The following is a 27,578-nucleotide window of genomic DNA, read 5'->3' as shown; positions in this document are numbered from 1 at the left end:
ACAGGTATATAAAAAGGAAAAGAGTGGCGAAAGTAAATGTTGGTTCCTTAGACAATGAGACTGGAGAATTAATAATAAAGAACAGGGAAATGGCAGAGACGTTGAACAAATATTTTGTATCAGTCTTCATGGTAGAAGAGACTAAAAACATCCCAATAATGGATAATCAAGGGGCTATGGGGAGGGAGGGACTTAAAACAATTACTATCACTAAAGAAGTAACACTCGGTAAAATAATAGGACTAAAACTGGACAAGGCCCGGACCTGATGGCCTGCATCCTAGGGTCCTAGGGTCTTAAAAGAAGTGGCTGCAGAGGTAGTGGATGCATTGGTTGTAATCTACCAAAATTCCCTCGATTCTGGGGAGGTTCTAGCGGATTGGAAAACTGCAAATGCAATGCCCCAATTTAAAAAAGGCAGCAGACTGAAAGCAAGAAACTATAGACCAGTTAGCCTAACATCTGTTGTTGGGAAAATGCTGGAGGCCATTATTAAGGAAGCAGGAGCAGGACATTTGGAAAAGCATAATTCAATCAAGCAGAATCAGCATGGTTTTATGAAAGGGAAATCATATTTGAAACATTTGCTGGAATTCTTTGAGGATGTAATGAGTAGGGTGGATAGGGGGGAACCAGTGGATGTGATGTATTTGGATTTCCAAAAGGCTTTTGATAAAGTACCACATAAAAGGTTACTGCACAAAATAAAAGCTCACGGGGTTGGGGGTAATATATTAGCATGGATAGAGGATTGGCTAACTAACAGAAAACAGAGAGTGGGGATAAATGGGTCATTTTCCGGTTGGCAAACAGTAACTAGTGGGGTGCCGCAGGGATCGGTGCTGGGGCTTCAACTATTTACAATCTATATTAATGACTTGGATGAAGGGACCGAGTGGAATGTAGCCAAGTTTGCTGACGATACAAAGATGGGTGGGAAGGCAAGTTGTGAGGAGGACACAAAAAATCTGCAAAGGTATATAGACAGGCTAAGTGAGTGGGCAAAAATTTGGCAGATGGAGTATAATGTGGGAAAGTGTGAGGTTATCCACTTTGGCAGAAAAAATAAAGAAGCAAATTATTATTTAAATGGAGAATAATTACAAAATGCTGCAATACAGAGGGACCTGGGAGTCCTTGTGCATGAAACTAAAAAGTTAGTATCCAGGTACAGTAAGTAATCAGAAAGGCAAATGGAATGTTGGCCTTTATTGTAAGGGGGATGGAGTATAAAGGCAGAGAAATCCTGCTACAATTGTACAGGTGAGGCCACACCTAGAGTACCGCATACAGTTTTGGTCTCCTTATTTAAGAAAGGATATACCTGCATTGGAAACAGTTCAGAGAAGGTTCACTAGGTTGATTCTAGAGATGAGGGGGTTGACTTATGAAGATAGGTTGAGTAGGTTGGGACTATACACACTGGAGTTCAGAAGAATGCGAGGTGATCTTATTGAAACATATCAGATAATGAGGGGGCTCGACAAGGTAGATGCAAAGAGGATAATTCCACTCATAGGGGAATCTAGAGCTAGGGGGCATAGTTTCAAAATAAGAGATCGCCCATTTAGAACTGAGATGAGGAGGAATTTCTTCTCTCAGAGGGTTGTAAATCTGTGGAATTCTCTGCCCTAGAGAGCTGTGGAGGCTGGGTCATTGAATATATTTAAGGCAGAAATAGACAAATTTTTGAGCGATAAGGGAATAAAGAATTATCGGGAGTGGGCAGGGTAGTGGAGCTGAGCCCATCATCAGATCAGCCATGATATTAAATGGCGAAGTAGGCTCAAGGGGCTAAATGGCCTACACCTGCTTCTATTTTTTATGTTCTTATTTTCTTAAAAAACATTGGGCTAGATGCCGGCCCCGCCGGTCACACCCCCAGATCAAATTAATCACTATTGAGAATTTCCACTAATTTGTGCCTGTTTGCAGGCGTTCGAGGAGGGTGTAAAATTAAGCTGGCCAATTCAGGCGCAAGGACCGTAATAGGCATGTTTTGAAAGCTTTTGAATATATTTTTTTAAATTTACTCAGAAACTGACTACTGTACACCTATATAACTAGCAAATAGTTCTGTATAGTGTTTAAAGTCATTTTCAGTTATTTTAAATCAGCTTACTCACAGCTGGTGGTCATGGCACTGATTAAAAATGCTTACTTTTTGTGATAAGCCCATTATTAGCTGTATTAAATCAAACCGCACCAAATTATCACATTTAAAATATTATCAAGGAATAATTTTAAAGCAAATTTTTTTTTTTAATTCTAAAAAGTTGCCTGATTGCACTGATTTATGACAGATTTCACGGTCGGTGATATGCAAATAAGTTTGATTGGAAACTCGCAAAAAAAACCACTTCTTAAAACGAGTGCAATTTTGAGTGCAATTTGTGCCCGGATTTTTGGTTGCAACCAAAGCGGAAACTTTATCCCTTGATATTTACTTTCGTCTTGAAATGTTATGTCTGTTTGATTTTGGTAAAAGCTCATTTAAATTGTATTCAATATGCCAGTCAGACTGTCAGCTCACTAATTTGGGATAGAATGAGAAGGTTGTAAAAATGAAATTGAAGAAAGTTAAAATAGAAAGTCTTTGTATATATGAGAAAATGGGAATTTATTAACATTTTAAAATAACAGAAATATATTGTGCTTACTGTTACATTATTTGGAATTTATTAAATTTATGGCTGCCATGTATTATACATAACATCAATACTCTGCTTTCTTAGTTTCAAGAGGCTCCCGTTCTTTAATTCACTGCATTTAACAATGTGGTATGAACAGTTCAGAAGACTTTAGCAGCCTTGTGAAAAAAGCAATTCAGCTATGGCAGGCAGACCCAGACTGCTTGAGGGACAATTACATTTCACATTGATGCAACGCAGTTTTAGGTGCATGTCAATGCATCAAGTGGGTGACAGATTAAAATGTGATGGCTGTTGGACTTGCTGGAAGCTTTTTAAACATTGTATTGATGTTTTTAATATTAGAACATAATGCAACTCCTGCCACTCTCTCCTAACATGAAAAATGACCAACAGAAAGAGTGGAGCCATATACCTGCATTGGAGAACACTTGTACAGAGTTATGCTATTATAGTAGCACAATGTTTGTCAGACTGCGGTCAGATTGTGATATAACTGGGATCTGCTGATCACACATTTGCCAGAAGATACCAGTGTCTAAATAGATAGCTGCAATGGAATTGTAGCCTAACTTGTATTTTCTTTGAAATTTAACTTTACACCTAGGATATTTCAAAAAGAGACCAAAATTGGGAAGATGGCTGTCTTCAAAAACAATCCATTACTGTAGAGATCAGCCATGATCATTTTGAATGGCGGAGCAGGCTCGAGGGGCTAGATGGCCTACTCCTTTTGCTAATTCTTATGTTCTTATGTTGTTATAAGTAAGAAGCTATCTCTAGAAGTATAATTCATCCAAATCGAAATCCAAATCCATAACAACAGTTAATGTCCCTCAAGAATAAAGGGGTACAGAGTTCGACAGTTTTGAGGTCCTGGGAGAAAATGAGTTTCAGTAGAAGTCTGTGTAATGAATTTTAATTTTAACACAGTAAGGTGTTAGAAAAACCTCCCAAGACTTACAGTAGTATTTAAGTCTTTGGTAGACTCGGGTAGCTGTGATTTGGATATGGCATGCTGTACAGTAATATAACTGCAGTGAATCACGAGTTAGGACGAGCACATGGAACAGTGCATTTGGACCTGAGAAGCTTAGGAGGAACAAGAATGCAAGGTCAGAGGAGCAATTGTTACAGTAGTGTCAATTGTAATATATAAAGCTCCACCTGGTGGACTACTGTGGTACTGCAGCCAGTGTTGTTTACAACAATAAAGAGGAAACAGGTCACCTGATGAGGTTCCGGATGTTAGCAGCCATCTTACAGCATGCGTGTGTTTGTGAGTTGTACTGAAGATATAATAAATGGCGACGAGAATGGGATAATCGGACAACAAAGCTGCAATTTTTGTTGGTGGATGATTCAGCCAACCGACAGAATGATCTTGAGAGCTTCTCTGTTTTGATTAACAACTACAAATCCAAGGTAAATTACAAGCACACTCGTCTGAACTGCCAGAGTCCAGATGGCCATGCCTATGGGATTAATAGTACGCTTGGGGGAGTTTCAATGCGACCGTGAAAGTTTTGGAGCAGATGTGGAGTAGCTAGAAATGTTTTTCACTGCAAATAATATCACTGAAGTCCCCAATGATGAAAATCATAACCAGGTGGTGTTAGAAAGACAATGGGCTATTTTCTTAACTGAAGCAAGGCCCAAGATATATGAAACCCTAAAAAATTTGCTTGTGCCTGTCAAGCCAAAGGACACAACTCTTAAGCAGACAGCACTACAGTCCTGAGCCCCTGGAAATTGCTGAAAGTTATTGTTTTGGAATACGAGATCAGTTAACCGAAGAAAATATCAGTGAGTACATTGTAGCATTAAAAAAGCTATCTATTCACTGTAATTTCGGAAACTTTCAGGACCGAGCATTGTGTGACTGCTTTGTTTGTGGGATGAAAATTGATGCGATCAGAAGAAAGTTATTGACAACTCCTAACTTGACTTTTAATTTAGCTTGTCAGACAGCTATGTCAATGAACATGGCTGACCAATATTCCCGAGAATTACTATTTCCAGTCGTCAGACAACTGAGGTGAATCACCTGCAGGGTAAAAGTAAAAGGCAGTTGGGCCCCAAAGTCTGAGAAACTGGCCATGGTAACAGAACATTGAAGTCATGCTATCGGTGCCTGGGACAACACATTGTCCATATGTGAAGGCAGAGTGTTTCATCTGCAGGAAAACTGGGCATCTTGCGAAGGCATGCCAACTGGAGGGTAAACCAACTTTCAAAGCTATAAGTAGAAATCTCCAGAGGCTACATAGCATGGAAGAAAAACAACAGGACGAGGAGGTTTTAGAGCTACACATCATCAGGAGCATGAGGTTAGAGGTTAACTAACAGCGATTCAAAAAGTATCATCATCCACATAGATGTTGCAGGAACCAAGATACCCATGAAAATCGACACTGGTGTAGTACCGGAGTCGCTATACCTCGACAAATTGCGTGATTTCCCATTGGAGAAATCCAAGATAGAACAGCGAGGCTACTCGGGAGAGAACATTCCTGTGGTAGGTCGTATCACCGTACCAGTGAAATACAAGGATCAATTTCAGAGCTTGCCTCTATTAGTAATGGCAGGAGACAAGCCTGCCTTACTAGGAAGAAATTGATTGTGATCACTGAAGTTGGATTGGAGTGAGATTTTTTGTGTTGAAACAAGATTTACATCAAAGGATGATGTCATCAAGAATTATCCGAAGGTGTTCTGCAAAACAGGCAGTCTGATCCAAGGCTTCAAGGCAAGTGTCAGTGTACAGAAGGACACTAGATTGGTTTACTGCAAGCCACGTCCCGCACCATATGCACTCGTGGAGAAAGTTGAGCAAAAACTCAAAAGATTAGAGACTGAGAACATTATTTCTAAGATAGATGTATGTAATTGGGCTACACCCATTGTTGTTGTACCTAAGTCCGATGGTAAGGTAAGATTGTGTGGTGATTATAAAGTAATCATAAACCAAGTTCTAGAGGGTAACCTCCCTAATACATTGCCAAATGTAGAAGGTTTGTTCACAACACTGACAGGTGGTCAGATTGGTCAGATCTTCTCAAAGTTGGATCTTACAAATGCCTACTTACAACTTGAACTAGATGAGGAGTCCAAGTCATGCTTGACTATAAATACTCATCTAGGCCTATATCAATTTAATAGGCGACCATTTGGAGTGTCTTCTGCCCCTGCCATATTCCAAGGGATGATGAACTAGATTTTGCAAGGTATTGAAGGGGTAGTATTTTATTTAGATGACATACTAATTTCAGCAGCAAATAGGCAAATTTATAATAACAAATTGAATGAAGTCCTCAAACGGCTAGAGAAGCACAGAGTACGAGTGTCTGCTCGCAAGTATGAGTTATTTCAAAACTCAGTGGAGTACTTAGGATACAGAGTAGACAAAGATGGTTTACATCCAACCAAGGGAAAGCTGGATGCAATTAGAAATGCACCCACTCCCAAGAATGTCACTGAACTTCGATCATTTTTGGGTATTTTGAACTATTATGGGAAGTTCCTACCAAATTTGGCTACAGTATTACATCCACTGAATGAACTATTGAAAAAACAGGTCCATTGGAAGTGGTCAGAAGAATGCGATACAACATTCAAGGAGTGTAAAAACAAATTGGTAGAGAGCACCATGTTAGTTCACTATGATGTATCTAAGGAGATCGATCTAGCATGTGACGCCTCTCCATATGGATTTGAGGCAGTGATCTCTCATGTACTACATAGTGGGGAGGAGAGACCAATTGCTTTTGCTTCACGCACTCTCGGTGCCAGTGTGCGTAATTATGCGCAAATTGAAAGGGAAGCTTTGGCATTAATTTATGGGGTCAAGAAGTTCTACAAATACTTGTACGGTCATAAGTTTACCATCATTACGGACCTTAAGCTCCCAACAGCAATCCCCCATCCAAAGTCCCCAGTTCCAACATTAGCTGCAGCCCAAATGCCGAGATGGGTTTTGATTTTGTCAGCATATACATATGATATTCATTACAGACGATCAGCTGATCACAGTAATGCTGATGCTATGTCTAGATTGCCTTCCCCATCACGAGTTATACCTGATAAGGAAGAAGTGTTCTAGTTTTCATACATTGATGAACTGCCAGTCACAGCTGAAGAGACTGGTAGAGCAACCAAACGTGACCCAGTTCTGTCAAACGTGTATGAGTATATTGCAAATGGATGGCCAAACCAGGTAACAGACAAAGATATTCAAGCATTCTTCATTCATAGGAATGAATTATCAGTCGATAAAGATTGTATCATGTGGGGCGCAAGAATGGTTATACCAAATAAATTCAGGTCCAAATTATTAGGAGACCTCCATGACCAGCATCTGGGAATGTGCTTGACCAAGAGTTTTGCACGCAGTTATTTATGGTGGCCAGGTCTAGATAAAGATATAGAGTACATCATCAGTCAGTGTACGACATGTCAATCAGTAAGCACGAAACCACCATCAGTACCATTGCAGGCATGGAAATGGCCTCCCAGGATGTGGCAAAGGCTACATATCAATTTTGCTGAGCTCGAAGGACAACAATTGCTCATTGTGATTGATAACCATTTGAAGTGGGTCGAGGTGTTTCCAATGTGGAAAATAACAACAAGTAAAACATTAGACATTTTACAAAGATTATTTTCTTCATTTGGCCTCCCAGAAGAAATTGTTTCTGATAATGGACCACAATTTTGTTCAGAAGAACTTGCACAGTTCACGAGCAAAAATGGTGTGAAACACACCAAGGTTGCACCATACCACCCTGCTTCAAATGGTGCAGCAGAGTACACAGTACAAATTGTAAAATGTGCCCTCATCAAACAGATGTTGGATCTAAATCCAAAGAAATGACAGTTGTCATTGGACCACAAATTGGCTAAGTTTCTAATTATGTAGTGTAATACTCCTCATACAACTACTAGTAGAACACCAGCAGAGTTGTTTCTCAAACGACAGCCACGAACCAGATTCTCATTGTTAAAACCAAACTTGGCAGTCAGTAGACGAGAAACAATTAAGATAGAAAGAGAATCATGATAGTGGTAGAGTAAAAGAGAGAAGTGTGAAATTAAATGAGAAGGTGAGAGTAAAGAACCATCACCATAAATGGTTAAAGTGGTTACCAGGAAGAGTGGTGAAGATATGTGGTCCTCGCACATATTTAGTCAAGGTATTTGATCATGGACAGGTTAGGTTTGTTCACATTGATCATATTTTACCTACAGACGTGAAAGTAGTTGAAGCTGGTAATGATTCAATTATTTCTGACTCATCAGATAGTTTTGATACACCAGTAGCATATCCTACATTCAATGTACTGGAAACAAATCCAAGAGGAAGTCAGAATTTAAGTCCGAGTCTGAGTCAGGCAGACAAACAGTCTGAAGTTAAAGAGAATTCAAATGGAAATCAAGGGCATCCCTTGGAGGAAAACTTTCCTCAGGATCAGCTTTGAATGAATCTAAGTTCGACACCATGTTTGGGAGGTTCTGTTCGAGAGTGAAGGTATTCTCTTCAAAACAGAAAATAAGTGGTTAAGCTTGATTTGTAAATATGGCAAAATAAGTCCATATCTTTTGTTATGTTTAAACCATACTTATTATGTATGATGATTATTTTGTTATGATTACTTCTTCATTAAGGAGGGAGAAATGTAATATATATGGCTCCACCTGGTGGACTACTGTGACACTGCAGCCAGTGTTGTTTACAACAATAAAGAGGGAACAAGTCACCTAACGAGGTTCCGGATGTTAGCAGCCATCTTACAGCTTGTGTGTGTTTGTGAGTTGTTGTGAAGATATAACATCAATAAAACTGAGAAACAAGAAACGGTGCAATGCAGAGACAGAGAGATTGAGAGAAAGCAAGACAGAGAGAAGGGGAGATTGGAGGTTAGGGGTGAGAGACAAGTTATTTGAGGTAATCAGCTTTTTCAGTGTTCTGTCCAGGAGTGTGGAAGAGGTGCTGGAAAAAACTCTCAAGATACAGGACCAGTGTTCTTGGAGAGACACAGGCATCTGTGACTATGGCTTACAGTAAAGTAAAGTCACTGCAGTAAAATATCAGTAATGCGGATCCTGGAGGAATTTGTTGAGATCTCAACAATTCCATGAGCAATTACTAACGTCTGCAAAGGCATCCAGGAACATGGCAAGTATTGCCCGCGCACAATAATACACGTGAATGGCCTTGGTGACATTTTACCCCACACAGAACGATGATTCTCATTTTGCTAACATCTATTCTTCATTTTTAATAAAGTATAAACAAACTCTCAGTTGGCTATTTCTTACTTGTGATAAAATGTTACTTTCAAATTGATTTACGCTTATCACATTTATAATTACTATATACACAGTTAAACCGCATTACTACAAAATCATGGAGGGAACCAAAGTAGTTCTTGTCAAGCACTCTGTGGACCCGAATGAAGCTTCCAACAGCATAAAAAAAAATCATTATCAGAATTAATTTGTAATAAAAGTTTGAAAGAACGAGATTCCACTGTATATTTGATCCCTGAATAAAAATGGTCGTGTGGAAGCGCAGAACCATTTGAATCCTACAGATACACAAGATATTTGGAACATGGAAGTGGCTGAAAGCCAATTTGATTTGTAACAGCTGCAAATCGCTCTCTAGACTCACATACCTTTAAAAGAAAGTTGCACAGCCTACAGTTTGACAAATGACTTGAGAGTAGATGAAGTTTGAATCCTTTAACATTTTTTAATGCAATGATTTAAAATTGTGGATTCAACTATTTACAACAAATGACTGGTGTTAAAGATAATTTTTCATCTTTAATTAGCTGTCAATCAGCTGAGCTTTGAAGGAAATCCATGTTCATAGAGCAGCAGAAAATTTTCATTAGCTGTGAAATTCTATCCACTTTGCAAAGGTCAAGTCAGTTTCAATTGATCCAATTTCTATTTTACTTCATTTTATAAGGGCAATTTTAACCTTGCCCATCCAGCAGGAACATGGCAGGTGGTTAAAACCGCTGTAGACTATTTACCAACCTGTTTCCACCGGCTGCCATTACAACAGTGCAAGTTTTTGTTTAGGCGGCCGAGATGAAATCACACAGGCTGGACTCCTCCATACTTTCACCAATGATGCTGAAACTCCTCGGAAGGCTTTCCAATACCTGCTATAACTACTTCCAAAAGGCAAGCAGTTGTCTTTTCATCCCTGTCATGCTCAGTAGAACTGGGAGAGGACCTCACGCTCCATTGAACGTAATCTAGCCTATCCCCACCGACAGTATTTGTTGCTACTCACTCGTGCTGGGAGTTTCATCAGGTACAGACCCCTCCAGCGCACAGCCTAACCCATGTGGAATGCCAGTGTCTGTGCTAGCGCTGGGGAGGATTGAAGTGCATGCTGGAGCATAGAATCATTGAAATTTACAGCACGGAAGGAGGCCATTTCAACCCCATCCTGTCCGCGCTGGCCGACAAAGAGCTATGCAGTCTAATCCCACTTTCCAGCTCTTGGTCCATAACCCTATAAGTTATGGCACTTCAAGTGCACATCCAAGTACTTTTTAAATGCGATGAGGGTTTCTGCCTCTACCACCCTTTCAGGCAGTGAGTTCCAGACCCCCACCACCCTCTGGGTAAAAGGATTTCTCCTCAACTCCCCTCTAAACCGCCTTCCAATTATTTTAAATCTATGCCCCCTGGTTGTTGATCCCTCTGCTAAGGGAAACAGGTCCTTCCTATCCACTCTATCTAGGCCCCTCATAATTTTATACACCTCAATAAGGTCTCTCCTCAGCCTCCTCTGTTCCAAATAAAACAAACCCAGCCTTTCCAATCTTTCCTCAGAGCTAAAATTCTCCAGTTCGGGCAACAGCTTCGTAAATCTCCTCTGTACCCTCTCTCGTGCAATCACATCTTTCCTTAAATGTGGTGACTGGAACAGCACGCAGTACTCTAGCTGTGGCCTAAATAGTGTTTTATACAGTTCAAACATAACCTCCCTGCTCTTGTATTCTATGCCTTGGCTAATAAAGGCAAGTATTCCGTATGCCTTCTTAACCACTTTATCTACCTGTCTTTCTACCTTCAGGGATCTGTGGACATGCACTCCAAGGTCTCTTTGTTCCTCTACACTTCTCAGTGTCCTACCATTTAATGCGTATTCCTTTGCCTTGTTAGCCCTCACTACATGCATTACCTTACACTTCTCCGGATTGAATTCCATTTGCCACTGTTCTGCCCACCTGGCCAGTACATTGATATCTTCCTGCAATCTACAGCTTTCTTCTTCATTATCAACCACACAGCTGATTTTAGTATTATCTACAAACTTCTTAATAGTCAAATCTAAATCATGTATCAGTACCACAAAAAGCAAGGGACCTAGTAGTGAGCCCCGCAGAACCCCACTGGAAACAGCCTTCCATTCACAAAAACATCCATCAACCATTAACCTTTGCTTCTTGCCTCTGAGCCAATTTTGGATCCAACTTGCCACATTGCCCTGGATTCCATGGGCTCTTACTTTCGTGACCAGTCTGCCATGTGGGACCTCATCAAAAGCTTTGCTACAATCCATATACACTACATCACTACCCTCATCGACCCTCCTTGTTACCTCCTCAAAAAATTCAATCAAGTTAGTCAGGCACGACCTGCCCTTAACAAATCCATGCTGACTGTCCTTGATTAATCCGTGTCTTTCTAAATGAAGATTTATTCTGTCCCTCAGAATTTTTTCCTATAATTTTCCCACTACCAAGGTTAGACTGACTGGCCTGTATTTACTTGATCTATCCCTTTCTCCCTTTTTAAACAAAGGTACAATGTTAGCAGTCCTCCAGTCCTCTGGCACCATACTTGTAGCCAGAGAGGAATGGAAAATGATGGTCAGAGCCTCTGCTATTTCCTCTTTTGCTTCTCGTAACAGTCTGGGATACATTTCATCCAGGCCTGGGGATTTATCCATTTTCAAAGCTGCTAAACCCCTTAATACTTCCTTTCTCACTATGTTTATTTCATCTAATATTTCACACTCCTCCTCCCTGATTGCAATGTCTGCATTGTCCTTCTCTTTTGTGAAAACTGACGCAAAGTATTCATTAAGAACCATATTCACGTCTTCTGCCTCCACACACAGATTACCTTCATGGTCTCCAATAGGCCCTACTCTTTCTTTAGTTATCCTCTTGCTCTTAATGTATTTATAAAACATCTTTGGGTTTTCCTTGAGTTCACTTGCCAAAATATTTTCATGCTTCCTCTTTGCTTTCCTAATTTCCTTTTTAGTTGCAACCCTGCATTTTCTATACTCCTCTAGAGTCTCTGCAGTATTGAACCCTCGGTATCTGTCATTAGCCTCCCTTTTTTTCTTTATCCTATCCTGTATGTCCCTTGACTTTCAGGGGTCTCTAGATTGGTTAGTCCCACCCTTTTTCTTTATGGGAACATACTTGCTCTGAACCCTCACTATCTCCTCCTTGAATGCCTCCCATTGCTCTGACACTGATTTACCTTCAAGTTGCTGTTTCCAGTCCACTTTGGTTAAATCCCATCTCAACTTAGCAAAATTGGCTTTTCCTCAATTGAGAACCTTTATTCCTGGTTTATCTTTGTCCTTTTCGATAACTACCCTAAATCTAACTGAATTATGATCACTGGCACCAATATGCTTTCCCATTGATACCCCTTCCACTGGCCCAGCTTCATTCCCTAAAACTAAGTCCAGAACCACCCCCTCCTTTGTTGGAATTGTTACATACTGGCTAAAAAAGTTCTCCTGAATACATTTTTCGGAATTCCGCACCCTCTATACCTTTCACAGTAACTTTATCCCAGTTACTATTAGGGTAGCATCCCCAGGAGGATTGTCAATTGAATGCTGATAGATGTGATGGAGGGGAGGGAATTGCTGAGGATGGTGAGGGAGGGATGAAAAGAGTGTTGTCAGGTTTTGTTGAAAGAGATGGAGAGATGAAGAGCTGTACTCACCTTTGCTGTTCTTGTGAAGCTCTTGCACCTCTTTCTACACTGAAGCCAGGTTGAGGGGGTGATGCTGGCTGCACTGACCCCATCAGCCACCTCTATCCAGGCCTGCTGGATAGTCGCACTGGGGATGCTCCTGGGAAAGAGTACCCATCTCTTTGCCCTGACCTCTACCATCAGTACCTCAAGGGAGGCATCTGAAAACCTGGTGGCAGCCCTGTGACTCATCATTGTGACAAGGATTCTGTACAGAGTTCCAACAAAATCTGGCAAAAGGGAATACAACTTCACCTTAAGAGGTGCAATCCTGCTTTAAATAGGTCTTGGGCATCCCGCTGGAAATTGTGCTGTGAAAATGGGTGTTTAGCCTATTTTATGACATGATCGGGTGGGCAGCTTGTCAATCGTAGTAAAATGAGGCCCAGGAGTTAAAATCGTCCAGGCAATGCCGTAGGGGCTTGTCGCTCTTCTGGCCCCCATCTGCCTGATTCCCATTCTGCGTTACAATCAGGGCTACAGTGTCTGTACAGAAAGGAAAAATACTCAATTGAAAATGTGTTATATGGTAGAATGTTATTAATAGAGTTTTGTGTAAAGGTCATGACAATGTGGCAGATACATAATTAACTGAAGTTATTTACTGTATCTAGGTTACAGCAGTGACGCAAGAACATATTAATTTTTAGGGTCAGGAAAAGTCCAACGCCTTGTCTTTTTTTCAAAAATCAACCCCTGCCATACTTACCTTCTCATCATATCCCTCAATTTCTTCTTTCTCCAGAAACACATCTATTTTACCCTTGAATGTGTCTGTATTGTCTACTCCAATGGCTGTCCCTGGTAATTTAAGGTGGCTCCATTTTAATCTTGGTGATACACTTACCTCACCATTCCTGCCCGCTTCCATGTTTGTTGGGGTCTCTGGCGCTCACCTGTTTTGGGCGGGAGCATTTTTATAATGTAATAATCGGGGCCCTATGACGTACGCAGGACCCTGATGCAACTTTGAGGTTCCAATGAGCAGAGCATGTACCACACACCTTCCACCCATTGGTCTCAGAGGTTCAGCGGCCTTGCCAGTGGTCCTTAAAGGGACCTATGCAGTCTGCTCCGGAGAAGGTGAGTTTTTGTTCTTTACATTTTAAGGTTTTTCTCAACCCAAGAGTAATGCACACTATTCTATTCAAGAAATACTCCTTCATTAGGTTCTTTATTCCCATTTTAAGAACTTTGTCACTTATCCACCTTTAATTGCACCAGCTACCTGAATAATTCAAAGTTCTTCTGAATCTTGTTGTATTACTCTACATTATGCAAAAGAGTCAGTGACATCAAAACATTGGACTTGAGAGATGCTGTTTAGATCTTACCATCTATTTGGTATCATCATCAAATGTGGGGATTTTGTTCCTTTGACTATATCTGATTAAGATATATATTAAAATAGCAACAGTTGGAGTACTCTTTTCTAACTTCTTTTCTAACCTCTTTTCAACCTCATAGCCCCTTCAATTGCCCAATCTTTTGAAAGTTTTTAGATTATTCTCTAAATTGACATAGGAGTCACTCTCCTCTTTTAAAATAAGTGTTAAGACACTGATAGGAAAACCTTCCAATAGTGTTTCTACAGACTTTTTTTACTCCTCTGATTTTTACCCCTCTCCCCATGTGTGCATGGAGTAGCAACAAGCTACTCATCTGATTCATGTCATCTTCATGCCAGTCACCATTTTACCAAACATGGTTGGGGCAGCCAGCTAGGCCCTCGCCCAAGGCAAGTAGGCATTGACGTTCATATGCCTGAATTTTTCTATCAAGCCTCTTGTGAGACAGCCTATTGAACACGTTCTAAAAATCCATATACACTACATTTACATCTATCTAATCCGTCAGTTTGTTTCACCGTCTTCCTTGATATCCAGAGCACAAGCCAGGATATCTTGGAGACAAAAGCTGGAAAAGAATGGTGGAAATTTTTAATTTTCTGATTCACTGTGGGTAGTTTTTCTTAAACTGGCTCTTCTTGGCCTGAATTTTGGAGTGTAAAATGAGGAATATTAGTGATGAGAAATGAAACAGTTTCTATTTTGAGCATCTAGGGCTAGAAATTCGTCTCCTCAGTGCCACTCCGTAGGGCTGTGAAATGGCGCTAAAACGCCGACCGTCGCTCTTTTGCCAGCTGGTAACGCCGACTTAACGTCAACAATCCAAACTCCGACCCTGGCGCGCAAGCAGGCTGACCGTGGCGATGTCAGCGTCTCTTAAAGGGACACACACATCATTCCGGTAAGTTTGGATTTAAGCTTTTGGACTGGATTTTTTATATTTTATTGAAGTAGTAGCTTGGTGCAATAGATGTTAAAAGTTTGTTTAAGTGTGCAGGGAGTGCTGCTGCACTCTTGCAAAGCTTTGGATGGAAAAGAAAGGCCTCTGAGAAGACAGAAAATGCTGTAAGTACTCAACAGGTCAGGCCACATCCGTGTAGAGAGAAACAGAGTTCATGGCTCAGGTCCAGATGCTGACTGAGCGGCTGAGAATTTGCAGCATTTTATGCTGGCATTTCAGATTTACAGCATACACTTGCAGAGGGAAGAGGAAGACACAGAAGGAAGCCGAAGAGGAGGGAGCAGAAGAGGAAACATAGAAACATACATAGAAAATAGGTGCAGGAGTAGGCCACTCGGCCCTTCGAGCCTCCACCACCATTCAATAAGATCATTACTGATCATTCCCTCAGTACCCCTTTCCTGCTTTCTCTCCATACCCCTTGATCCCCTTAGCCACAAGGGCCATATCTAACTCCCTCTTGAATATATCCAATGAACTGGCATCAACAACTCTCTGTGGCAGGGAATTCCACAGGTTAACAACGCTCTGAGTGAAGAAGTTTCTCCTCATTTCAGTCCTAAATGGCCGACCCCTTATCCTAAGACTGTGTCCCCTGGTTCTGGATTTCCCCAACATCGGGAACATTCTTCCCGCATCTAACCTGTCCGATCCTGTCAGAATCTTATACGTTTCTATGAGATCCCCTCTTATCCTTCTAAACTCCAATGTATAAAGGCCCAGTTGATTCAGTCTCTCCTCATATGTCAGTTCTGCCATCCCGGGAATCAGTCTGGTGAACCTTCGCTGCACTCCCTCAATAGCAAGAACGTCCTTCCTCAGATTAGGAGACCAAAACTGAACACAATATTCCAGGTGAGGCCTCACCAAGGCCCTGTACAACTGCAGTAAGACCTCCCTGCTCCTATACTCAAATCCCCTAGCTATGAAGGCCAACATACCATTTGCCTTCTTTACCGCCTGCTGTACCTGTATACCAACTTTCAATGACTGATGAACCATGACACCCAGGTCTCGTTGCACCTCCCCTTTTCCTAATTTGCCACCATTCAGATAATATTCTGTCTTCACGTTTTTGCCCCCAAAGTGGATATCCTCACATTTATCCATGTTATACTGCATCTGCCATGCATTTGCCCACTCACCTAACCTGTCCAAGTCACCCTGCAGCCTCTTAGCGTCCCCCTCACAGCTCACACCGGCACCCAGTTTAGTGTCATCTGCAAACTTGGAGATATAACACTCAATTCCTTCATTCAAATCATTGATGTATATTTGATGTATATTGTAAAGAGCTGGGGTCCCAGCACTGAGCCCTGCGGTACTCCACTAGTCACTGCCTGCCATTCTGAAAAGTAGGAAGCAGACGGAAGGATGCAACCCAGACAGCCCCTTTCTTGCCGGGATAACCAGGATGGAATCATCCCGTGGTCCCAGTGACTACAACCCCAATTCCCCTTTCAACATTAGTTCCACACCTTACCTTCCTTCTGCTACTGACCATCTCAGCGTCCTTTGGCCATAATGCTGAAATAAGAGCCACCGTAAAGCAAACTTTCCAATTCAACTTTATACATCTATCCATCCATCAACTCCTCATCCTTGTGCATTCCCTTAGTGACTGTCTTGTTTGTGCCTTTGCCTATCCTACTGATGTCACGCAGTACTACCCCAATGGTGGAAGGCTGCTGACTTTCAGTGGGGGACAGTGCAAATGGCCTTGCTGGTTGACCTTGAGGAGCTGATGGCTGGGAGTGTGAAATCAAGTGCCAGTGTTTCTTCTTCACTCTCCTCTCTCTCTTCTTGGTCAACCACTGGCTGGGCAGGCTGCATTTCTTAGCTGTTGAAATAAAGAAGGTGCAAAGGTGGAGTTATGGTGAGGGAGGGTGGGAGAGCAAGAGGCGCCTGTCTGAAGAAGGATAATGTATGAGGATATCAGCATCTTGTATCCTTTAAGCCCCGCCACTGGCCAAGAATGGCCAGCACCGTCTCCTCCAATGGGGTGAGGTGAAGATGGGAATGTGAGGTGTGCCTCGTGTTTGGTAGAGATTGCTGATAGGCGAGCGAGGGGGTTGGTGGGAGTTGTGCATTGAGCAGTGAGTGAGGCTAGTGATGCAGTTGGTAGGAGACAAAGTTTGAAGATGTTTGACCTTGAGAAGCTGGTGGCTAGGAGTGTCAAATCAATATTCTTCTTCTTCCTCTCCTCTCCCTCTTCTTGTTGACCCACTGGCTGGGCAGGCTGCATTTCTTGGGTGTGTGAAATGAGGATGGCACAAGAGTGGAGTTGTGTGAGGGGAGGTCGGGAAAGCAAGAGGTACATGCCAGAAGGAAGATAATGTGCGAGGACACCTGCATCTTGGATCCTTTCATCCCCATCACTGGCCAAGGGCTCAGTCATGCCCCTGCCAAGAATGGCCAGCACCGTCTTCTCCAGGGGATGAGGTGAGGCTATGAATGGGAGATGAGCCTTGTGATTCAGATTGTTTGTAGGTGAGTGTTTGGGGAGGGGTGGGGGGAGGGGGTGGCGGAGTTGTGCATTGAGCAGTGTGTGAGGCTAATGATGCAATTAGTAGGAGATGGCTTTTGAAGATGAATTCACTGACCTTGACCAGTTGTCTGAGGTCATGAAGCTTCTTTAGGCACTGGAGCCTGGTGGTGGAGGCGACACTGCTGGCAATGATGGCCTCAGTGATCTGGTCCCACATCATTCTTTCTGGAGGGCCTCCTGGCTCCTGTGGGTAGAGGACCTCTCTTGCAGTGTTGACCCTCCGCATAAAGCTGGAGTGCAGCGAGCGAGACCATGGTTGCCCCATCCCTGGCTTGCTGAGCCACTTGTGTTAGTGCTGAAGCACCTTTACCATTTTGTTAGGTGTGTAAGACAAGTCACCTTGTCTTACACCTAAGACTGTCATTTGAGAATTATTTTTTATGTTTATGTTTATCTTAAAAGGCAGTAAGGGCTAAAAATGCATTTTATCCACTTGATTTTCATTTTTATTAGCTTTGAAAGCAGTACTCCTTTAATTCATAGCCCCCTCAATTGCCCACAATGCCCTGCAAACTCTACAGCCTTGCTCCCAGAGGCTGTAAGAAGAAGCAACGCCGACTGTGGATGGGAACTTCGGGTCGGAGGCCTCCATTAACGCCACCAGGAGGGTGTTGCACAGTAAGTTCCACATCCCCAACCTCCAGAGCCAATTTTTCAACATTAGCGCTGCGGCCATCTTCAACACTGTTAATTCGAGTTGCCGGTGACACTGGCAATTCTGTTAGCGTGCACAAACTTTTCCCCACTAATGTCATCATCAAGTACTTCAAGGTCAAGCACAGCATATCTAGGCAGCGAGAAATGCTCTCTTAACTCTGCTGCAACAATGTGCCTCAGCTCCAAACAAAGAACAATACTGATATTTTTCCCATTTCCCATGCTGGCCTCTCCTTCTATGGCCTCTCCGAGTGAGATTAAAAACTTCATGCCAAGTTAATCCTGAATTAGTGAGATTTTTGTGCTGTGGACGAATTATTAACAGGAACTACATCAAGACTGCCCACACTAATTTCACATGGGATCCTTACCGCCAATAAAGAGTCTTTCATCAGTGTAGACTGGGTAAGAGACGAAAGGCGTGTGTCACATACATTACGTTATTCAGTCTGCCTAACCACCATGTTTGGCACTTTTATAATTTAGACTCAAAGATGTGCTGCATTCTGAAAATCCCATTGATTTGAGGAAAAATTAGAATGTTTCCCCATTACCATGTGTGGGCCAGAAACAGTACAAAATATGGAAATCCCTACACGTGATAGCACTACATGACTTTTTACACAACTAAAGAGGAAAGGTTTGGTGTTTCAGGGTACAGTTGTGCTGCCACATTTGTGAAGTGACAGTATAACTTTTGAATTAGTTCCTGGAACATGTTAAAACTAAATTGTGGTGTATGAAATGATGCAATGAACTCCATACTGTGAGCCAGTGACCAGGTGTAACCTGGTCAGTCTTTAATGGCTTCCAGAAGTGAAGATACAAAGGTGAAGTTCAAGTTATATACCAGGCCCAGCACGAGTGTACCTATAACCTTAGGACCTCCGACAGTAGTGCCCCTTGTTGGTGGGCAGACCTTATGTACCTACATAACATCATTCCCTCCCAGTTCTTGGCACAAGTCTATATTACAAGTTCAGACCATCCGGAGCTCTTCGCTCTCTGGTTGACCGTAGTACAATCCCAGTGCTTTCTGAGTCTCTCATGACGTGGGGCTGGGCATTGACCACAGTGGCTTCTTCTGATGGCTGGATGTGAGTTGGTTGGTCGTCTAAGCTCGCGGTGTCTTCTTTCAACTGTTCCGGTTCGTCAGTGTGTCTTAGCTTAATTTGATCAATATGTTTCCTGCACATCTCCCCATTCTTGAGCTTAACCATATACACCCAGTTACCCTCCTTATCTGTAACATTGCCCGGGAGCCACTCGGGCCCTTGACCATGGTTAAGTACATACACTGGGTCATTTACAGATATGTCGCATGACACTGCGGCGCGGTGGTGATACCACTGCTGGTGTTGACGTCGGGTTTCGACATGATCTTTAAGGTCAGGATGGACTAGAGAGAGCCTGGTTTTGAGGCCTCTCTTCATCAATAGTTCTGCAGGCGGGACCCCGATGAGCGTGTGTGGCCTTGTCCTTTAACTGAGCAGTATGTGTGACAGGCGTGTCTGCAAGGAACCGTGAGTTATGCGTTTCAGACTCTGCTTGATGGTTTGAACTGCCCACTCCGCTTGACCATTGACGCGGGTTTGAACGGGGCTGACCTCACGTGTTTTATGCCGTTGCGTTTCATGAACTCTTGAAACTCCAGGCTCGTGAAACACGGTCCGTTGTCACTGACAATGATGTCTGGCAGACCATGTGTGGCAAACATGCCTCTCAGGTTCTCAATGGTGGCAATGGAAGTGCTGGATGACATGATCACACATTCTATCCATTTGGAGTATGCATCCACCACCACAAAAAACATTTACCAAGGAAGGGGCCCGCAAAGTCGATGTGGATTCTAGACCATGGTTTGGATGGCCATGACTACAGACTGAGCGGAGCTTCCTTTGGGGCATTGCTTAATTGCATGCAAGTGCTGCACTGATGCATGCATGACTCTAAGTCCGAGTCAATGTCAGGCCATCAAACATGGGACCTGGCGATGGCCTTCATCATGACAATACCGGGATGTGTACTACGTAATTCCCGTACAAATCTCGCCCTGCCTTTCTTGGGAATTGCAACACGATTACCCCACAGTAAACAGTCAGACTGGATGGAAAGTTCATTTTTGCGATGGCTGTGCGGTTTGGTTTCATCACCCATTTCCTTGGGGATGGTCGACCAGTCCCCGTTAAGAACACAACGTTTTACAACCGATAGGGTCGGATCCTGGCTGGTCCAGGTCTTAACTTGTTGAGCTGTGAAAGGTGACCCTTCTCTCTCAAAGGCATCCACGACCATGAGTAGCTCTGTGGGCATTGGCGTTTCCACCTCCGGTGTGGGCAACGGTAACCGGCTCAATGCATCAGCACAGTTGTCGGTGCCTGGTCTATGGCGAATGACATAATCATAGGCAGATAATGTCAGCGCCCACCTTTGGCTGCGGGACGACGTGTTGGTATTGATATTTTTGTGTTCCGAGAACAACGATATAAGCGGCTTGTGATCGGTTTCCAGCTCGAAGCGAAGCCCAAACAGGTACTGGTGCATTTTTTTTACCCCATAAACACATGCTAAAGCCTCTTTCTCTACCATGCCGTGGGCTCTTTCCGCCTTGTACAGGCTTTGAGATGGCTGGTTGTAGTTTGCCTGACTCATTGGCTTGCTGGAGTACGCAGCCGACCCCATAGGACGACGCATCACAGGTCAAAACTAGATGCTTGCATGGGTCATACAGTACCAGTAGCTTGTGGGAACACAACAGATTTCTAGCCTTCTCAAAGGCTCTGCCTTTAAGTTCACCCCACACCCAGCTCCTTTCCTGAGCAGCTTGTGCAAAGGCTCTAATACTGTGCTCAATTTCGGTAAGAAGTTACCAAAGTAGTTGAGAAGACCCAAGAACCAACGCAGCTCCGTCACATTCTGTGGCCTGGGCACATTTATGCTGGCCTCTGTTTTCAAGTCTGTAGGCCTGATTTCATTTGCAGCAATCTTTCATCCAAGGAATTTGACCTCTGGTACCATGAAAACGCACTTTGAACGTTTCAGCCTGAGTCCCACTTTGTCCAGACGACGCAGAACCTCTTCCAGATTGTGCAGGTGCTCGGCGGTGTCATGACCTGTGACTAGGATGTTGTCTTGGAATACCACGGTCCTGGGGATGGATTTCAATAGGTTCTCCATGTTTCTCTGAAATATGGCTGCTGCCAAACGAATGCCAAAAGGGCACCTGTTGTAAATAAGCAGTCCTTTGTGCGTGTTGATGCACGTAAGTTTCTTTGATGATTCAACCAGTTCCTGTGTCATGTAGGCCGATGTTAGATCCAATTGGTGAACGTTTTTCCCCTGGCTAGCGTTGCAAACAGGTCATCAGTGTTCGGTAGCGGGTACTGACCTTGTTTCAAAACTTGGTTGATCGTGATCTTGTAGTCTCCACAAATCCTGACCGTGCCATCGCTCTTTAACACCGGAACAATGGGGCTGGCCATTCATTAAATTCGACCGGTGAGATGACCCCCTCGTGTTGTAGCCTGTCCAATTCGAGCTCGTCCATTTCTCTCATCATCTACGGGACTGCCCTGGCTTTGTGATGGATGGGCCTTGCATCTGGGCCTAGGTGAATCTGTACCTTGGCTCCCTTGAAGCTGCCAATTCCCGGTTCAAACAGTGAGGGAAATTTGCTCAGCACTTGAGCACACAAATCATCATCCGCTGATGACAAAGCTTTGATATCGTACCATTTCCATTTTATTTTCTCGAGCCAACTCCTGCCGAATAACGATGGGCCGTTGCCCGGGATAATCCATAATGATAGATCATGAACCACTCCCTCGTATGACACTGTTACTGCTGCACTACCGATCACTGGTATGAGCTCTTTGGTGCAGGTACACAACTTCGCATTTATCGGACTCTGCTTGGGTCTCTCTGCCTTGGTCTCCCACAGCTTTTAAAAAGTCCTCTGGCTCATTATCAATTGACTTGCACCCGTGTCTAATTCCATGGATACCGGCACGCCGTTTAATTTTACCTCCATCATTATCGGTTAGCTCTTTGTCAGGAACGCACGTATGCTATACACTTCCTCCTCGGAGCTCTCAAATGCCTCGGGCTGCATCGCCAGATCCATGCTGAATTGATCATCATCCACGTGGTGTGTCACAGCTCGCTTGCTCTGCTGTGGACACATCCGCTGAAGATGCCCCGTCTGCGCACACCCTCTGCATACATACTGCCTGAAGCGGCACTGATGGAGTCGGTGATTGTCCCCGCAACGCCAACACATTGAGCTCGGATTAGTGCCCGATGGCGGGCTTTGAGCGGCTCCCGTTCTCGCATATGCAGTTGAGTAGGCCTTCGATGGCGAACTTTGAGCGGCTCCCGGTCTTGCAGACACAGTCAAGTAGGCCCTGCCATGTGAGGCTCTGCCGGCCATCGATAAAATTTTGTACACAGTGAATGCCGTGGAGTTCTTGTTTTGTCACGATATCTGCTTTGTGCTTTTTTGCGTGGATATGCAAGCCTGGGCAATGGTGATGACCTTGCTGAGGTCCAGCGTCTCCACAGCCAGCAGCTTACTTAAGATCGTCTCGTGGTTGACCCCAATTGCGAAAAAGTCACAAAGCATGTCTTCCAACGCAGGCCCAAATTTGCAAGGTCCTGCAAAATATCTCAGACCGGCAACAAATGCCACTACTTCCTGACCTTCTGGACGAACGTGTGTATCGAAGCGATATCTGGCTATGAGGATTCCTTCCGTGGGTTTAAGGTGTTCCCGAACTGGAGCACACAGTTCTTTGTAATCCTTTTCTGTGGGAAGAGTGGGTGAGAGCAGATTCTTGATGAGTGGATCGTGGGGCCACAGACGGTGAGAAGAACTGCCCTGCGCTTCTCTGCATCCTTGTCTTTGTTTAGGTCTTTTGCCACGAAATACTGGTCAAGACGATCTGTGAAATCTCCATAATCCTCTCCCTCATTGAATCTCTCGAGAATTCCAACAGTACTCGATCGTGTTGTGCTCGCCACACTTTTGCGTGGGTTCGTATTTGCCTCGTTGCCAGTTGTGGTGTATGAAATGATACAATGAACTTCGTACTGTGAGCCAGCGACTAGGTGTAACCTGGTCCATCTTTAATGGCTTCCAGAAGTGAAGATACAAAGATGAAGTTCAAGTTATATACCGGGCCCAGCACAAGTGTACCTATGACCCGAGGACCTCCAACAGTAGTGCCCCCTGTCGGTGAGCAGACCTTATGTACATACATTACATAAGTGTTGTGAGACCCTTAGGACGGCTACAGTATATCACTTGTGAAGTAGAAATACAAATGATTTCAGATAGAAATACCTTGGCAGGATGTTGAATTTCTTGGCTCCACCTCAGTATCAATCTCAATACCAGATTGTAAAACTATGGATCTTTTCCAAGAGGAGCAGTCAGCAAGTAAACGTAAGTTTATTATACACTGTAACTGGCTACATGTTCAGACAAAGATGAAAGGAATATCTTTGCATGGTTCTTTGTGCCTAAAAATTCTTCCAAGCAAACAGCATAACAAAGATATAAAAAAACAATCAAAGTGGCCAAAGGGCCTTGATTGACATCAATATTTGGTGGACAAATGGCTAAAAATTTGGAAATGTTTAAGAAACATGTCCACGGGGCATGTCTTTGTTATGCTAAAATATATAAAATATTACACAAAAATAAAGTATATGCAACTCATAAGACTCATCTTCAATAAAACTGTTGAACTTAAGTAAAAATCCTTCGGGCAAAATCAGGTAGAAAACAAATAATGTATTTTGGAAACAAAGCTATCAATAATGCAGGACCTATAAACATTTAAACTCTCATTAGATATTGAAAACAACGATGCCATATAATGAAACAACATGCAGAACACTGATAGCTTGCCAAAATGTCACAGCAATAAAACCAAACTAATCATCCCAGAAAATAATGTGTGTTAAACTGCAGAACCTAAGTGTTCATGCATTATATAGTGCAGGCCTGGTTCATTTATAGCACTTCAAAGTAAAGTAAATGGAGATCTTTATTTACAAAATATCCTATATTCTATTCAGAGATTCTGTAGGTTGCTGTATGATTTTATGTGCTTTACATAAATAATTCCGATGCAATAAAACACAATACAACAGACTCTACACCACATAAAATATTCATATATCAAATGATCTAATACATTTTATAAACTGAAGTTCCAAATGGATGCTTGGTGTTGAGGGAGGCCATTAAAATAGCATAATAAAATATTGTTTTCTGTGCAAATATAAAACTAATAATCTATTTGTATAAGCTTCTTTGAAGCCAATATTCTATAATAACACTCCTTACTATCTGCAAAGCTGGACCTGTCCAATTAAAGTCGCAGATTACTGGTTAAATGGAATTCCTTGCCAATACATAAAAAATGCTTATTACAAAACCCCATGAATTAAATAATCCTAAATTGGCATCCTTAACGCATTTTGATGTTCACTTTAAAAAATGAGCATATTGTTGCTACTTTTAAACAGGCTGCTGTTGGAGAAAGATTAATAAATTCCCATAGGTGATGAAGAATTTGAGGTTTCTATAATTCCATCTATCTTCCATATTCACAGTTTTGTGTATCTTTTAGTTTTTCTCCTGAACTGTACGCCAGATGTTTTCTTTTAGGAGGTTTATGGTTTTTATTTTTTAACAGAACTGATTTTTCACCCTCTCAAACAATTAATATACTACAGGAATCTTCTGTATACTATGTTTTAAAATTATTACATCCAAAATGCAAGTATGAAGAAGTACATCATATGATTAACAATGTCTTGACTGCTGCAGTAATCAAAAGTGCTTTACCTTCGAGGAGTAAGTGTGGCCATCAGATCCGCAGACAGAACTGGGGTGCACCACTGCACAAGGCTTGCATTTGACCAAATTGGCTGCTCCGACTCGTTGTTTATGAAGATGACTGTCCTTTTTCTGTCTGACACTGCAAAGCAAAATTCAGTTGATCATACAAAGTGACAAACCCTATGGGGGAGAAATTGGCCTCCTTTGTGCCTCCCATTAGTGCCTCCGGAGGGCGACAATGGATCACTAAGTGCTTACCGACCGGCGCGGCGAAATCACCGACGCCCACGAAATTCCATGGTGGATTAGTGCTTGCACTAAAACTTACCGCCTTGATCTCTTGCGCCCAGGAGATTATGATGTCATCCGGTGCGCAGCGCCCCGTTATCGTCGCAGATGTAAAATTCCCTTCCGCCCCTTGCAGCATCGCCGGGGATCAACAACAGCAGCTGCAGGAGGTGTTGTGACTTTGGCTGGCCGCTTGGGGAATGCTAATTAAAGGCAGTGGTGGTCAGGTAGGCCAAAATGTAATAATGACCTCAATGTACTGTATTTTCAATTTTTTCCAACCCGCGATCGATCAGCTCTGCACTCTTAAAGTGCTTGGGGCTGCTCTGCGCGTATCGCAGGTGCCGTCGATGACCATTCCCAGCCTTAGCCTCCAATGACCGCAGCATTGGCCCTTCCCTTTAAGGGAGGGAAGGAGCCTGTAAAGCCGGCAGTGCTGTATGGGACATTGTGCAGCGCTCTGCTGCTACCACCCCTCTTGCTCCCTTTAGTGCTCTAAGGGATGTGGTAGCACTTGATTTAGCGCTCCACTTCCTTCTTGGAGCGCTAACCCGGAAGTTCCCGTCAGAATCAATTGTGTAGCGCCCGCCGATACTTTTGCAATCCCGCAAAAGCTATCGCCCCAAACGAGGCGCTATGCAATTTCTAGCCCTAAGTGTATTATATTAAAAACCTCCATTTTACCATTTCTGGAGATTATAGTACCACAATGTGGAAGAACAGATTCAAAGTAGTGAAAAGGTATCATTAAATCACTAAAAATGTGTGTACATACTGTATTAGACCCATAAACCGAACGATCGGAGCCTGTGGATATTTACAAATTGCACCATTCTCTGCTCTCTTCTTCATCACTTTATATTCCTGGTGAAGTAGAACCTGTTTAGTGCAAAACTATTGTTCTTTTAAATAATCTTTTGCTTCTAAAATTTCAGCAATCATACAGGGGAAACTAGAGGGTCTGCCAGTATTGGTGATCACAGTGACCACATGTCAATGCAGGATGTAGCATTGGTAGCTTTTGCTATTCTCCCATTTGAATCTTTAGAATTTTAGCATAAAGCTTCCTATAATAAGAATGGGAGTTTGCCAGCCTTGCACTGCAGATCATGCTCCAAATCTGGCAGTACTGAACTTTTGGATGTTGCAGTCTAATGTGTCCCTTCATGTGAAGGGTGTCCATGGTGCAAAAGCTTGGGTTTGGGAATAATATTGTCTGCATTGTTCTGAGCATTTATTCTATTTTGAAAAGACATTGGAGTCTTACCAGCAGTTACCAAACATGTTTATTTATGGATGAAGCTAATCTAGCGTGCTCAGTAGGATTCTGCACTCCTTTAGATAAGTTGCTCAGCTATCTGGCCTTTTAGACTCATCGGACTAGAAATTGCGTAGCGCGACGTTTGGAGCGATAACTTTTGCGGGGCTATCGCTGGACGAAAAAGATTTGCAGCTGGCGGGAACTTCCCCTTTAGCACTCCGAGGGACATGCAGCACCAAAAGAAGCGCTATCACTTCCCTTAAAGCATTAAAGTTTGTGAGAGGGGCGGTATCGGCTAAAAATAACTTTTTTCCTCTGTGAATGGTTAATAGTCAAAGCTGTTCGCAGGAAAAGAAAAGTAAAGGCATGCTTCAGAGAGTGGTCTTAAACATAAAGGAGTATGGAAGACCACTAACCAAAATTACTAATATGGCTTAAGTTTGTGAAATGAATAGTATCCAAAGCTGCTTGTACTCATTAGATGACAGTATATTGTACCATACTGCACACAAAGCTTAAACAAATGAGAAATCATTCTTTCTTTCATAGAATCATAGAATGGTTACAGCACAGAAAGAGGCCATTCAGCTCGTCAAGCTCGCACTGGCTCTCTGTACTTCAGCTAGTCCCACTCCCCCTCCCTTCTCCCGTAGGCCTGCAATTTTTTTTCCTTCAGGTACTTATCCGATTCTCTTTTGAAAGCCACGATTGAGTCTGCCTCCACCACCCTCTCATTCCGGATCCTAACAATTCGCTGCATAAAAATGATTTTCCTCATGTCGCCTTTGGTTCTTTTGCCAATCACTTTAAAGCTGTGTCCTCTGATTCTCGACCCTTCTGCCAATGGGAGCAGTTTCTCTCCAGCTACTTTGTCTAGACCCCATGATTTTGAATACTTCTATCAAATTTCCTCTCAACCTTCTCTGGTCCAAGGAGAACAACCCCAGCTTCTCCAGTCTGATCATGTAACTGAAGTCCCTC

At 42.9% G+C, this 27,578-nt stretch overlaps 1 protein-coding gene across 1 annotated transcript in view; it reads right to left on the bottom strand.

Moving 5' to 3' along the window:
• The window catches only part of LOC139262932 (testican-1-like), a 782,508-nt gene that overhangs the window by 160,983 nt on the left and 593,947 nt on the right, over window positions 1-27,578 (bottom strand). The window contains exon 5 of the mRNA XM_070878252.1: window positions 25,055-25,187. Coding sequence (XP_070734353.1) covers window positions 25,055-25,187 — 133 coding nt within the window. The remainder of the gene's footprint in view (window positions 1-25,054; window positions 25,188-27,578) is intronic.

This window comes from Pristiophorus japonicus, chromosome 4, assembly GCF_044704955.1.
Source record: "Pristiophorus japonicus isolate sPriJap1 chromosome 4, sPriJap1.hap1, whole genome shotgun sequence".
NCBI classification, from domain to species: domain Eukaryota; kingdom Metazoa; phylum Chordata; class Chondrichthyes; family Pristiophoridae; genus Pristiophorus; species Pristiophorus japonicus.
Note: the sequence above shows the minus strand (reverse complement) of the source record. Positions and strands in the feature narration are given on the sequence as shown.